Source organism: Rhineura floridana, chromosome 19 (assembly GCF_030035675.1).
Source record: "Rhineura floridana isolate rRhiFlo1 chromosome 19, rRhiFlo1.hap2, whole genome shotgun sequence".
NCBI lineage: Eukaryota > Metazoa > Chordata > Lepidosauria > Squamata > Rhineuridae > Rhineura > Rhineura floridana.
Window position 1 is genome coordinate 2,813,242 of NC_084498.1, and position 13,283 is coordinate 2,826,524.

General features: G+C 46.8%; 2 protein-coding genes across 5 annotated transcripts in view; one reads left to right on the top strand and one right to left on the bottom strand.

The window, feature by feature from the left end:
- UBE3B (ubiquitin protein ligase E3B) overlaps positions 1-3,182 on the top strand; it is a 37,353-nt gene extending 34,171 nt beyond the window's left edge. For 3 of the 4 annotated variants that reach the window (XM_061602278.1, XM_061602279.1, XM_061602280.1), the window contains one exon: positions 1-3,181. In XM_061602278.1, coding sequence (XP_061458262.1) covers positions 1-192 — 192 coding nt within the window. In that variant the 3' untranslated portion in view covers positions 193-3,181. The other variant, XM_061602282.1, reaches the window with a different exon arrangement.
- The window catches only part of MMAB (metabolism of cobalamin associated B), a 12,008-nt gene continuing 791 nt past the window's right edge, over positions 2,067-13,283 (bottom strand). The window contains exons 2-10 of the mRNA XM_061602291.1: positions 12,574-12,638; positions 12,129-12,222; positions 9,256-9,313; positions 8,373-8,445; positions 7,715-7,812; positions 6,483-6,547; positions 5,929-5,988; positions 4,281-4,396; positions 2,067-3,819 (exon numbers count right to left, since the gene is read on the bottom strand). Coding sequence (XP_061458275.1) covers positions 4,309-4,396; positions 5,929-5,988; positions 6,483-6,547; positions 7,715-7,812; positions 8,373-8,445; positions 9,256-9,313; positions 12,129-12,222; positions 12,574-12,638 — 601 coding nt within the window. The 3' untranslated portion in view covers positions 2,067-3,819; positions 4,281-4,308. The remainder of the gene's footprint in view (positions 3,820-4,280; positions 4,397-5,928; positions 5,989-6,482; positions 6,548-7,714; positions 7,813-8,372; positions 8,446-9,255; positions 9,314-12,128; positions 12,223-12,573; positions 12,639-13,283) is intronic.

A 13,283-nucleotide genomic window follows, 5' to 3' on the forward strand; every position in this document is an offset into this window, starting at 1 on the left:
GACACGGGGGACACCCTGGGCAGCGTCCTGAGGGGCTTCTTCACCATCCGCAAGAAGGAGCCTGGAGGGCGGCTGCCTACCTCCTCCACCTGCTTCAACCTCCTGAAGCTGCCCAACTACAGCAAGAAGAGCGTCCTGCGGGAGAAGCTGCGCTACGCCATCAGCATGAACACTGGCTTTGAGCTCTCTTAGCTTCGGGGCGGCTCTCTGAGCTGCTGGCCAAAGCCAGGAGGGCCTCATTCTGCTGTCACTTCCACTGCATGGGCTGGAACTCTGGTGTGGGACCCTGAGCAGCTCTGATGGCCCTGGACTGGACTGCTTTGCAGGGGGAACGTTCGTTGTTGAGCAGCTGGCCTGCTATTAAATGCAGCATTGAGAGCCGACCTTGTGCAGTCACCATTGGCGGGGGCTTGGCTAACAGAGGGTTTGGGGGGGGGGAGTCACATGAACTGCTGATGGACCCAGAGGGTGGAAGGTGTCCTGTTAGTATTTTTTTTTAGTCTTCTTGGTCCTGTTTCTTTAGCAGCGGGTTTGCATTGGCATCTTCCTCCAGCCTCCCAAGCAAGGCCCTTGTATTTGTTTTGGACAAACGGTCAGACCTTGTGGCTAGCAGGACTGGAGCCAACTCTTCCAAAACGCTGTAGAACAGAGGTGGGAGGAGGGAGGGGGCTGGCTTCTCCTGGCCTCTTCTGTACCTGAAAGAAATGTTTGTGGCTGCTCAGACCGAGTGAACCCTTCATGTCCCCCTAGCTAAACAGCCAGAAACACCGTGCCTGCTCAGAATGCTATGGAAAGGCATTGAGGCAGTCTTGCATGCTGGTTGAAGACAGCTGGCTTTCCACAAGCCTTATCTCCACTTGTCCAGAGAGATTTCAAGTTTTATGTTCATATTTTCAGCATTCCTCTCCCCCCTTCCCGAGTCTCTCTTCTTTTGTCAACCAAAACTTGCCCACAGCCACGTTTGCTTGCCAGACTATTTTGAGTCGGCTTCTGGCCTTAACGTCTGTGCGTGCGCACGCACTTGTGTACATGCGTCTACAGGCCTATAATGTTCAGTCGACCTTGGCACAAGTGTTTCCCCCTTACACGAGGGGCATATAACAGGTTTGTGAGATGAGATCCTTCCACCCACCCACGGCAAACCCTTCCTAGTTGTGGGCCTGCAGTCCACCAGCCGTTGGGGAGCAGCCTGTGCCAGTCTGGTGCCCTCCATCATACCTGACCATTGGCCACACTGGCTAGGGCTGGTGGGAGTCTGGAGGATATCAGCCCCAGGAGAGAGGAGGCTGCCCTAGAAATACCTTGGTTCTCATACAAGCAGAGGCTGGCACATAAAGGACTTTTTCAGTCCGTCCGTCCCCCTTCCTTTCAGCCATGAACAAGAGACACTTTGGGGCAACTCTTTTCCTTGTTCATTCCTATGAAGGCAAGTGGGGGGTCAAGTGAACGGCTGAGAGGCCGGAGGAGGAGAGGCCTCTGCTAGACCTGCTGTTGCTGCCGGCACTGCAGGAAAGGATAGGGCCAAAGAGCCCTTCAGCAGGGACTCTCTGGATAGGGCCATTGTTGGTGGTGGCCCCTCATCATTCTCTGCATCTGGCCTGTTGAGACGTTTAGTAGCTGATCTGATCTGCAGAGGCTCCTGTGTGGTATAGATCAGCTCTGTGCTCCGCCCTCTCAGGGACTTCTCTATGCAGAATACATTTTAATTTTTATTCAGGAAAGCCCCATCATCTCGAAACACTGACTCCATTAAACTCTGCGCTGAGGTTGCTAGCAATTCATTCAGCCTTTGTGTCTGTTCTGTACTTGTGTTTGTATGCACACCTGTTCTCCCCTAGCTCCCCACTTTTCACATCCCTGGTTTGCCCCATGGAAAGAGGGAAAACATCCCCAGTGTTCTTGTCTGGCGGTTGTTCGGTCACCCTCCCTTTGGTTGAATTCAGTTGCACCATTTGGAAAGGACGGGATCTTTCATGGGTTGCATGCCTCTGGTCGTGGTCTCAGTTTTGCCACAAGTGGGTGGGGCTTTTGGAATGAAGAACATGACAGAAACGTCACCTTGTGCTGGTATCTTTCCTCCATAAAAGTTGACTGTGTTCAGCCACACAAGAAAAAATTTGGTTTATTTTCAAGGGTACAGTTTTCAAGATATCCTAGAAATCTAGATAATGGACCATGCTGGAAGGCTTAAGTTCACAGATCTTACCCCCAGGCGGCTGCAGAGTTCTCATGTGACTCTGCATATCGAGGAGTTTGCATCACAGATCTCACACCTGAAAATATTTCCTGTATGTGCAAATTTTGCAAGCACAAGAGTGAAGGAAGGGATTCGCCATAAACTAAGCAAGATGCAAAATATTCCAAGAATATTGGATTTGCGGGTTTTGTTTTTGCAGAAGCCGTTAAATGCTTCCCAAAATTGATGAGTGGCGCAGAGTGGTAAGTGGCGGTAACGCAGCCAAAGCTCTGCTCACTGCCGGAGTTCGATTCCAACGAAAGGAGGAAGTCGAATCTCCGGTAAAAGGGGTCGAGGTCCATTCAGCCTTCCATCCATCTGTGGTCAGTAAAATGAGTACCCGGCCTATGCTGGGGGGTAAAGAAAGGCCAGGGACGGAACTGGCAATCCCACCCCATATATACGGTCTGCCTAGTAAACGTCGCAAGACGTCACCCTAAGAGTCGGAAACGACTCACACTATAAGTGCGGGGACACCTTTACCTTTTACCGCTGCTAAGCTGTAACTTTGACATGTAAAACAGTTTTTAAAAAACAGTTAAGGGCTAGGTGTAAAGGCACACTCAAGCATCAAACTGTTAACTGAAAACCAAACTCCGCTCCCCACCCTTTCGTTGATTTTACTTTAAACGTGTCTCCCTGTTTTAAAGTCTAGATATTGAACAGTTCTTGTTAGGAATTTGACTATTGCATGAAGTAGCTAGCTAGGCTAGGCTAGAGCACCCTTTGCTGCCTTCCAGATGTTCGCACCACAACTCCCTAACAGCCCAGTACTGCACTGGCTGGGGCCAAAGGAAGTCATAGTTGAAAGCTGCTGGAGGGCACCAGCTAGTGAGATGATCTGGGGGCATGGGGCAATCTCCCCAGTAGAACTTCAGCAGGGTAGAAGTTTGGGGGTGGGGTGGGGAAATGAGAGTAAACAGCCCCCTTCCCAGTGGTCTCTGGCCATCTGATGAACTGCCTCCCTTGCGGACACATTTTCAGAGCAGATGTGCAAATTGTGGTTGTGTACTAAAATAGATAGAAGCTGCTGGGCTGTTCTGGCACTCAAAGGCCATGCTCTCTTACGTAGCTGAGCTCTGTGTGGCTTTCCCTAAATAAGGAGCGACATAAGCAGTTGCCATCCCCAAATGCCTTGTATGTGTCTCTCACAAGATAGGGAGAGGGAAATTGCCATAGAAGATTAATACATTATTTGATTTTCGCCTGCCTGTATTTAGCATTTAACGGCACATTCTCCATGCCGAAAATTCAGGAATACAAGGAATAAACTTGACAGATTGGTTCAATATATAGTGTTTTTTCCTCCTTCATTTTTTAAAAAAATTGGCATCTATTTTAAAGAAGTTCACAGCAGCTGGCAACAGAGACTTCCCAGCCAGAGAGCGGGTCTCCCTGGACATTTTAACAGCGGAAGAGGCATGCAGTCACTGAAAGGGAAGTGAAAATTTGAAGTCTTGCTGAAAGAAGAAGAGACGGCAGAGGTCCTCTGGCAGCTGATTTATACGTCGGTGCCTAATTCAGTATGCTTCCTGATGCCTCCTGTCTCTTAATGGCAGCAGAATTTTCAGATCTCTTTGCACCTAGATTTACAAAGCCAGAATTTTACTGTGCTTGAGATGCAGGAGCTGGCTGTGTCCTCTCTTGAAGTTTTGATGGATTCAAAGATAACCTCAGAAAGAAAAACAGGCTGAGCAGGACATGGAAGTCTTCAGAGGCCCTTATGTGCAAGTTGATCTGAGCCACCATGCCAACTGCCTGGGGCAACAGAAGGCAAGCAGATGGCATCCCGCTAACACTACAGAAACAGTGCGTGCTTCTCTTTTTTTTCAGAGGAATGGGCTTTGTTCCACAATGCTTCTCGTTTATCTTGAGACGCTAAAATGTAACGCTCTGCATTCTCTTAACCAAGCTGGATTCAAATGGAAAGTGACTGAGGGCCTGGGGCTGCAAGCTTTGAATAAGTTTCAGGAGGGGATTCCAACCGCTCAGATGATTTATTTTCAATCAATTTTTTCCCCATCCTGTGGCTGACGGGCCTCACCTCACATCTTGCATCGCAGGGCGTTTCCTCACACCTCCGTTCTTGTGTAGATTTGCTCTTTCTTCCCTTCCTTCATTGCAGCATAGCGTGCCAAAACAAACAGGTAGTCGCTTAGTCTGAAAAGAGGGAGGAAAAGAAGGCAGTGGGACATCTCCGCAAAGGAGAGGCTATAGAAGGAGGGGAGCAGTGGTGTCTGGGGCTGGGACTAGGAAAATGTTGCAATGCTTGCAGCCAATCAAAAATGTAGGGAAATAAGAGTGTGTGGGGTTCGTTCATTTACCCACCCTTTGCTGTTTTGGGTGCCCTCCAGGTGTTGTGCATGGCATCTGGAGGGCACCCAGTTGGGGAAGGCTGACTTACACTATTGCCAGCTACTAAAGTCCACGCACCCCCCTTCCCGTGAGTGGTGCAGTGAGGCTTCTAAATTCAGAGGCAGAAGCAGGCTGTGGGTGAGGACCAGCGTTTACAGCAATGGGACAGGGCCCAAGGCCGTGTTTAGCCAGGATGCTGTGGCTGCCACATCCACACACCAAGCGTGTTGTCAAAAGTAGCTCTTCAGCAGGGGGAGAATGGGTTGGATGTGAGAATCTTTTTGCAGCTGGACCTGTGCAAGTGCAGTCTATGGTCACAGGCTCAACAACCAGCTGGAGCCACCTGACCTCAGGCCAGTGGCTTATCACATAAAGCCACCTTTGCTGCTGGAGCCTTTCACGACCTGCCTTAAGAGAGACCAGACTGCTGGTCCCTTCCAACCGGCAGCAGTTGGTCCTGCTTCCACAACCTGCTAACAGCCTCAGTGAACTGGAGGTGCTGGGGGTTGAGCCTGGTCCTCCTGTGTGTAACGCGCAAGTTGAGCTGCAGCCCTTCCCCAAATGGCTTCCACATTTTGGGGGGGGAAGGAGCACTAGCAAGTTCAGTGGACAAACATTCTCTGTCAAGGTCCCGCATGCTCAAGATTTCTTCTTCCACCGCCCCAGATCTGAGCTTCAACCCTTCCACTTCCCAATTTAAGTACAGCTTTAATCCAGGACTCGCCAACTTGGTGCCCACCAGATGATTCCCCTTATCCCTGACCATTGCCCGTGCTGGCTGAGAAGGATGGGAGACAGAGTCCAACAACATCGGGAGGGTACCATGTTAGCTACTCCTAAATTCATCTCCCGCCCGCTTTTCCTTCCTGACAGGAAAGAACAGAAAAGCATGCGCATTGCAAGAGAGAAGAGTCTGTGTAGTCCCTGAGGCATAGGCAACAACACAGAGGTCAACGGGGGCTGGGAGTCACAGGATGCTGCTTATTCAGGGAGGAAAAAAGAGATCTGCAAAGCTAAAGATATCTAAGTGCAAAACCATAGATGCAAAAAGGACTCTCGGCACGTTGCCTCAACAGGAGAAATCCAGCAAGACAAAACTAGGCTACAGCAGCCTTCCTGAACCTGCTGCCTGCCAGATGCTGAGACTCCAGCTCTCACCAGCCCTAACCAGCGTGGCCAATGGTCAGGGATGATGAGCACCAGGCACAGGGAAGCCCTCATTTGGAGGCCAGAGAAGGTGCCTTTACCTCTGTGCGGCAAGCGATCCAGAAGGAATATTTTTGTCTCCCCCATATGATCCAGGCCCAGCCTGATTAAAGTGCACAATTCCAAGTTACCTGTTCAAATACTTGGCCACATTTGCATCTGCTTCTCCTGTTTTCACCAAAGGAACCACACTAGGAGGAAGCACAAAGCAGCCTTGCTGTTACTGAAGCTGGTTTCATTTCAACCAAACTCTTGGCTTTTGTGCCACCTCGGCCCCAGTGAAGTTTGCTTTGTCCTGCCAGATCGTAAATCACCAAAAACATTATTTATGAAAGTGCCATGTTCTGTTCTCTGAATCTGTTGTGTTTTGTAAAAAAATAAGTGTACTTAATTTGTCCAATTTACGCTGACTGTTATGGCTCCTGAAGAATTCAGGATCTCTTTGGGCAGAGTTCTTGCTCCACAAGGCACACATCTTGAGGTACTAATTCTGATGTGGGTCCTCCTGCACTCTCTGAGGAGCCAGCTTAACTGGGGAGCACCTGTGGTAGTTTTCAAACAGTCCTCATGCAAGTCTTGCAAAAGCTGGTATTGGTATCGCAATGACAATTGATCCATGAGAGTTTGGCAATCAAGAGAGCTCCCTGAGGGCTTAGCAGCTCTGTTATTATACCCAGGCACTTACCGCCTCTCCGCTCGGCGGCAGACAGCTCTGGAGAGATGGAGCGCACTGCTGCTTTTGCCACCAGACTGAAATGACATGAAACACAAAACATCCAAAGCTGGCCAGGCGCCAAACCAGGCACCCACCTTGCCCTGTTCTGACTGACCAGAGCAGAGAAGGGGCTTTTCTGTCATTTGGGTCTCGATTGTTTTTAAACTGGACGTGCCGGGGGCTGAACGTGGGCCCTTTGGCCTGTAAAGCAGGTGAGGCAGGGACGGGTGTGTTTGCAGCTAATGCAACCATTTCGGCCATCTTCCCACAGGAGAGGCGTAAGCCTTTGTGACAACATGTGCCCCAAGGAAAGCTGTGAACCAGCCTGACTGAAGAGATTTGCCCAAGGCCTTCCAGCCAGTTTGCGCTTTAGGGGGCCACGGCTAAGGCTATCAATAGCTAGATGCTCTCTCTGGGATCAGCAGCAGCGTATCTTTGAATACAGTGAGGGTGATGGGGCTGGCAGAGGAGTGACATGGCTCTCCAACCCTTCCCTCCGTACCCAGCATAGAAATGCAGCTCTCAGTCCCTCCTCTGCCAACACCCCACAGGCTACTCACTTTTGGGGCTTATTTACAAGGCCATGTTAGCCTCACAGTCAATCTCTACACTGAATCAATGCCTTCTATTAAATATATTGAGATAAAGGAGGCTTTTCTGTGTAAATAAATAACTAAACTGATCATTTCCCAAATATGAACATCTACACTCCACCTACCAAACATAAGCATTTCATCTTCACCCGATAAAAATAAATTGCTTCAGCTTGCTGAATAACAGTCAGCTTTGCTTTGACCCATCAAGTCATGGGCTCTTCATTTTTGTTTGCTCCTTTGTTTGTGAGGGTGGAAAATGAAGGGCCAAACGAAGCAGAAAGGAGCAATGCTGGAAAAGAGTGGAAGACAAAATCCTGCAATATGCCGGTTCCTATATTCTCATACGTAAGCTGCAGTGCTCTGCCCAGTTACTTGGAAGAAAGCCCCACTGAACTCAAGGGGGCTTCCTGCCTCGGAATACCACTTGCTGGGAATCACAAGTGGGGCGAGAGCTGTTGCGCTCAGGTCCTGCTTGCAAACTTCCCAGAGACATCTGGGACCAGGTGGGCCTTTGGACTGATCCAGCAGGACTGTTCCTAGGTGGGAAGGCCTTTCATTTGTGGCCACTTCACACCAAACACACACAAAAACATGTGAAATACCTACAGGTAAAATGAAAGCTGTGAGGGGCGGCAGCTGTTCCGAGTATCTGTCGATCCATGTCTCCAGCTCCAGAGTGGGGTTTTCGCTAAAGGATGTTCGTTCTGCAGAGAAGGAGGAGGCAGGCTGAGAGTGGACCAGTCAACCAAGCAGGCCCCCACCAGAGGGATGCCTGTGTTTCCCGTTCTGCTACTTAGTCCCAGGTTATGTCTGAAGGCACACGATGTAGGAACCTTGCAAGGTCTAGGTCTGGGTCTTGAGACCTGCTTAGGTTCCAGAGGCGAACCTTGGATGCTTCAAGCACCTCTGAGCATGTGCAGAGTGTTCCATCCCCTCACCCACTGAGAAACTACAATGGAGGCTCATGCATTTATGCTCCAGGGCATGGACTGAAGGACCCTGATGCAGCAACCTGGGTGAAAGTAGGCAATTCTGGGTCTGCTCCGTACTTTGCCTGGGGCCCTGCCTTGCAGGGAGAATGGTGGGCTGTCAATGCAACAAATAAACAGTTTAAATAAACCAGATAAAAGAAAGTTTCAGACTTGGGCTGCCTCCTCGAGCTATTCAGCAGAACCCACACCCAAAAGCTGTGTCAGGGCAACCATTTTGAAAAGAGCAGGGGCTGTTTTGTTTTTATTTTTTTAAAAAGACTATTTATAATTACTTAAATGAGACTCCCTGGCTGAGGAGATGGGAGTGGCCACGTTGGAGCCAGCATCTTGCAGCATACATTGGACCTGCAGAAAGGAAGCAAAAAACAAACATGGTTTGGACAAAGACATTATTTTTGCACAGATGGCTGAAGATGCAGTTGTTTCGGTCCACGTCCACCTCTGAAGGCAAGGGGCTGAGGGTGGAACTCTCTGGCCCAAATGAGAACAGGCTGTGTGATGTCTACGGGGACGAGGAACCTGCAGAACCTCCCCCAGAGACTGCTGGATTCCACCTTCCATCAACCCCAGCCAGCATGGCCAGTGGTCAGGGACAACGGGAGAAGGATCCAGCAACATTGGCAGGAGGTCCCATCCCTGCCTTAATTTAAAGGATTATGCAAATGGAGTTAGATCAACAGCTCTTAGGCAGAACACTTCCAAATGGGAACTTAAAGCACAGAGATGGGATATCTCCAAATAAGCACGAAAGAGAAACAACAATGCCAGCCATCTATCTCCGTTGCATTCTAATTTGGTTAACAGATTTACATCTCGCTTCTCAGGAAAATACCCTTGCAGAACAGCAAACAGATTCTGTAAGCTACAGAATGTACAATGACAATATAAAAAGGACATAACTGAAAACTTTAAAACACCCAATAACCTTAAAATAGCCAGCACACAAAAACATATTCCGGGGTAGGGGGTTTCCCTCTGCAATAGTTCATTCAATCTGCTGTTTTACAGATGGGAGTTCTCTCTTACGTTTCTCTAGCTGTCCACTGTTAGCAACAGAGAGCAGGGCGAGATGGACCTTTGATCTGCTCCAGCAAAGTTATGTTTATATTTGGATGTTGTCAATGACTGAGTAGCAGAGAGGCAGCTACTTCTCACCTTGTAAAGTTCTTGCACAAATGAGTGGCCTCCTTCGCTGCCAAATTCAGCACTTAACCTGGAGCAAAAAAGGAGAGATTTCATTGTGGAATGGAGGTGCCCATGACACCACCCACAGGTTAAGTGGTGTTAAGATGCACTACAAATTGAAACGTTTGAAACCAGCAATTGTCAATTTTCCCCCAAAGGACTGTGGTGAACTTCCTAACTGTTAGAGCGGTACAACAATGGAACTAATGACCTAGGGAGGTGGTGGGCTCTCCAACACTGGAGGCATTCAAGAGGCAGCTGGACAGGGACCTGTCAGGGATGCTTCAATTTGGATGCCAGCATTGAACAGGGGGCTGGACTCAATGGTCTTATAGGCCCCTTGCAACTCTACTATTCTATCATTCTATGATGGGAGAGTAATGATGTTTCTGCATGAGAAATCTGGTGCCCACAGTTAAATAGATAAGAAACGTGTTTTAAATTTGTAGTGTAGATAAACATGACCCGTTCCTGAATCTTGATACAAATATAAAGGACATCAGATAAGCATGGCTGTGTTAGATCAACCCATCTAGCTGAGCATATTTCATCCCCCAGCGGCCACCCAAATGCCTCCAGGAAGCCTAGAAGCAGGACATGAAGCCAACAGCCCCCCTCTCATTATTGCTCCCAAGTATGTGAAATTATTCACAGGAAGACTGCCTTCAAATGTGGAGGTTCCATATAGTGGTAGTAAGAATTTTATTTTGGTCAAAGATCAGCAAATATAAAATATAAAACATCAGAAATGCAGCAGACAGAAAGCAGAAACAAAATAAAAAAAAATTGCAGCAGTGATAATGGTATACATATGTTGACCATTGAACCACACTGTCACTGAGTGTTTTTCCATCAAGTCTGAAAGTGTGGAAATCTGTAGCTAAGAGAAGTTATGTCTTTGCCCAGTCTGGGAACGGACAGCCAAGGCCGTTGCTATGGTAACCATCGCGATAGACTGGGAGAGTTCTAGCAGCTATCTGTGTTGAGCTGAGTCTTCTGTGTAATGTCTTTGAACTGAGAACTTCTCTCCTAGAGGGGGGGATCTTAAAGCCTTAAGCCATAATGTCTTAATAAAAGACTCTTAACCTGATCTAATGCATCTGAGAAGTTTCTTGAGCAACTTAACTCCAACGTAACGTATGCTGTTTCACGCAACAACACACACACGTCAACAACATACACTTCAGGATGAAAAAAATCATAATAAAACATTAAAATAATCACATTTTCATCCCTCTCCGACAGGCAATAGCGGCTGCACAGAAACTAGCCAGCTTGGTTGTGACCTGTGGATTCTGGCCAGCCAGCAGATAATGTAAGTAAAACGCATCTGAGTCCCCAGGAATTTTTTGTGGGATCGGAGTGATAAAAATATATCAAAGGTCATAGTATTTTTTTTTCAATTAATTTTTATTCTAATTTTCAAAACCAAAATAATACAAAAAGAAAACAACACAAATCAATAACTAATACAATACAAAAAAATACATATATATAAAAATATTGACTTCCGATTTGTCATAGTTCAGCTATAAATCTATAATATATAACAAACCTATCTCTTAATAGATTATAAAATCACCTTCCTCCAGCGGTTATCTTAGTTGGTTTCAAATCTCATTAACATCATATCATTTTAATATTTCACAAAAAGTCAAAGAGAAGTTTCCAATCCTTGAGATATATATCAATCAATTTTTTTTCTAAATAAACATGCCAATTAATCCAGCTCATTAAATCTACTAAGTCCAGTAATTTCAAAACACTATAATTCAACTATAAATCTATAATATATAACAGCAAAGGTCATAGTATTAAGAGCAACACAACAGCATGTGTCCTACTGTCTCCACCTCCCCCACATCGCAAGGGCACACACACTCGCAAAAGAGAGCCCTTTTAAATCTGCCTTCCAGAAGTGCAGAAGGTAAGACATTAACCTTCGCTAACATAAATGCTTTTCTATACGTAATTCCATATAGCCATCCTTGTCTAACAGCCACTGACACCCGCCCCTGAAAATGAGTCTAATGCAGGAGTGGACAACATCTGGCCCTTCAGTTGTTGATGGACTCCAACACCCAGCAGCCAGCAGGGCCAATGGTCAGGGATGATGGGAACTGGAGTCCAACAACATCGGGAGGGCTACCACAGAGTCCCTCTCCCTGCTCTAATGAAGGTGGATTAATCCTTCTAAATCCACCAGACTGCTTTTACCTCTCAATCAACTTTCAGGACAAAGGCTCATCCCGGGGACTATTTGAAGTCATGTACGGGTGGTTGTGGGGATAACTTCTGCCAGCATCTGCCAAAACACTGCACCATTGTTGCATGATGATATGCAACAAGAAGCTGCGCGCTTGGACTTTCCCAGTGCACGTGGGCACAGCTGCCGGGCCAGGCACAGCCTGTTCCTTTTCCATTGCCAAAGACAGGACATAAATTGTGAGTCAATGCTGTGGGCACTTATAATAACAGTGGGGCCTCAGCTCCAGTCCTGATGGGCTGCTGTCACTGCCCTCACCACCCCGGATCATCCCATTGTGCAAGGCTTTTTTTTATTAAAAGATTTCAAAACCGCTCTTCATTAATTAGATACCAGGGCGGTACACAAAAGGTTTTATTTTATTTATTAAAAGATTTCAAAACTGCCCTTCGTTAATTAGGTATCAGGGCAGTGCACAAAATAAGGTTGTGCAAGGGAATCGTTGCACACTGTCTAGCAGCAAAAACAGTAGCCAGATAAATGCTTTCCTCGCCTGTCTTCGCAGAACTGTTTCTTGCTTCTCTGAAACATTCTGGCAAATTGAGAGATGAATTATAACAAGTGATATTTTGATTACCCTATGGCTGAGCTCAGTTCATCGAGCGTCCCCAAGGCATCAAAGATCTGGTCATCTTTGGCTCTCCTTTCCCCAGTGAACGTGCTGGAAAATCCTTTCAAAAACCATGCAAGAGGAACAATGAGAAAAATATGAAGCAGCCCAAAGCCCAACAGTGGTGGTCACGTGCTCCCAATGACTGGCAACTGAATGTGGGAACTGACTCCAATGAAAGGCAAGGCACTCATTTCCTTTTGTTAAGAACACATCACAGCTACAGTTGGAAATATTTCTATTTGTTTCTGCGTATAAATAAGTATCTAAAGTGGAGGCACTCAAAAATCCCAGCAGCTATTTCTCTGTCTATAAGAAGTGCACCTCGTGACATTACGGTGTCCTCGTGGCCACTCCAGGGAGCAGTTACGCATAAGGGATTAGCTAGCTGTAGTGAATGTCGGGATGCTACCTTTGTCTCCTGTTTTCGTGTATATTTTGGGGATTTGGCTTGTTTTCCTGGACTTGGCATCTGGGCTGCAGAGGAAGAGCAGACAGGGAGATAGTGAGTTAACAAGCTATTTATGTTTATTCCCATTGCCTATTCATACACAACAATTTAGTCAACAAAAATTGAAACGCAGCAAATAATGCAATCAAATTTCAAATCTGATACAACTTAACATGCAACACAACCACAAAAATACGCTTCAATCTGCAGTACACACCAATTATTTTGCAACTTTTAATATTTATATTAATTGGGGCAGAGCTTGGAAAAGTTACTTTTTTAAAACTACAACTCCCATCAGCCCCAGCCAACATGGCCACTGGATTGGGCTGATGGGAGTTGTAGTTCAAAAAAACTAACTTTTCCAAGCTCTGAATTTGGGTGCCCCACAAAACCATTTTTTAAAACCATATTAGTGTATTTTCCTGAGTGTTTTCTCACAAGGTGAGCCCCACTGTATTCAATGGAGCTTAGTCCACAAAGGATTGCAGCCTTAATTCTGTTAGGTGGACCCTTCCTTCCTTCCACCCTCCCCGCCTTCAAGTGTTATGCGGCAATTTGCATAAATTAACCATATTTCAACTTTGCATGCACACACTGCACATATCAGTATTTCGAAACTCAGATTAAGCATACGTTAAATGTTGCACTTGCAATGACATATTCAAAAT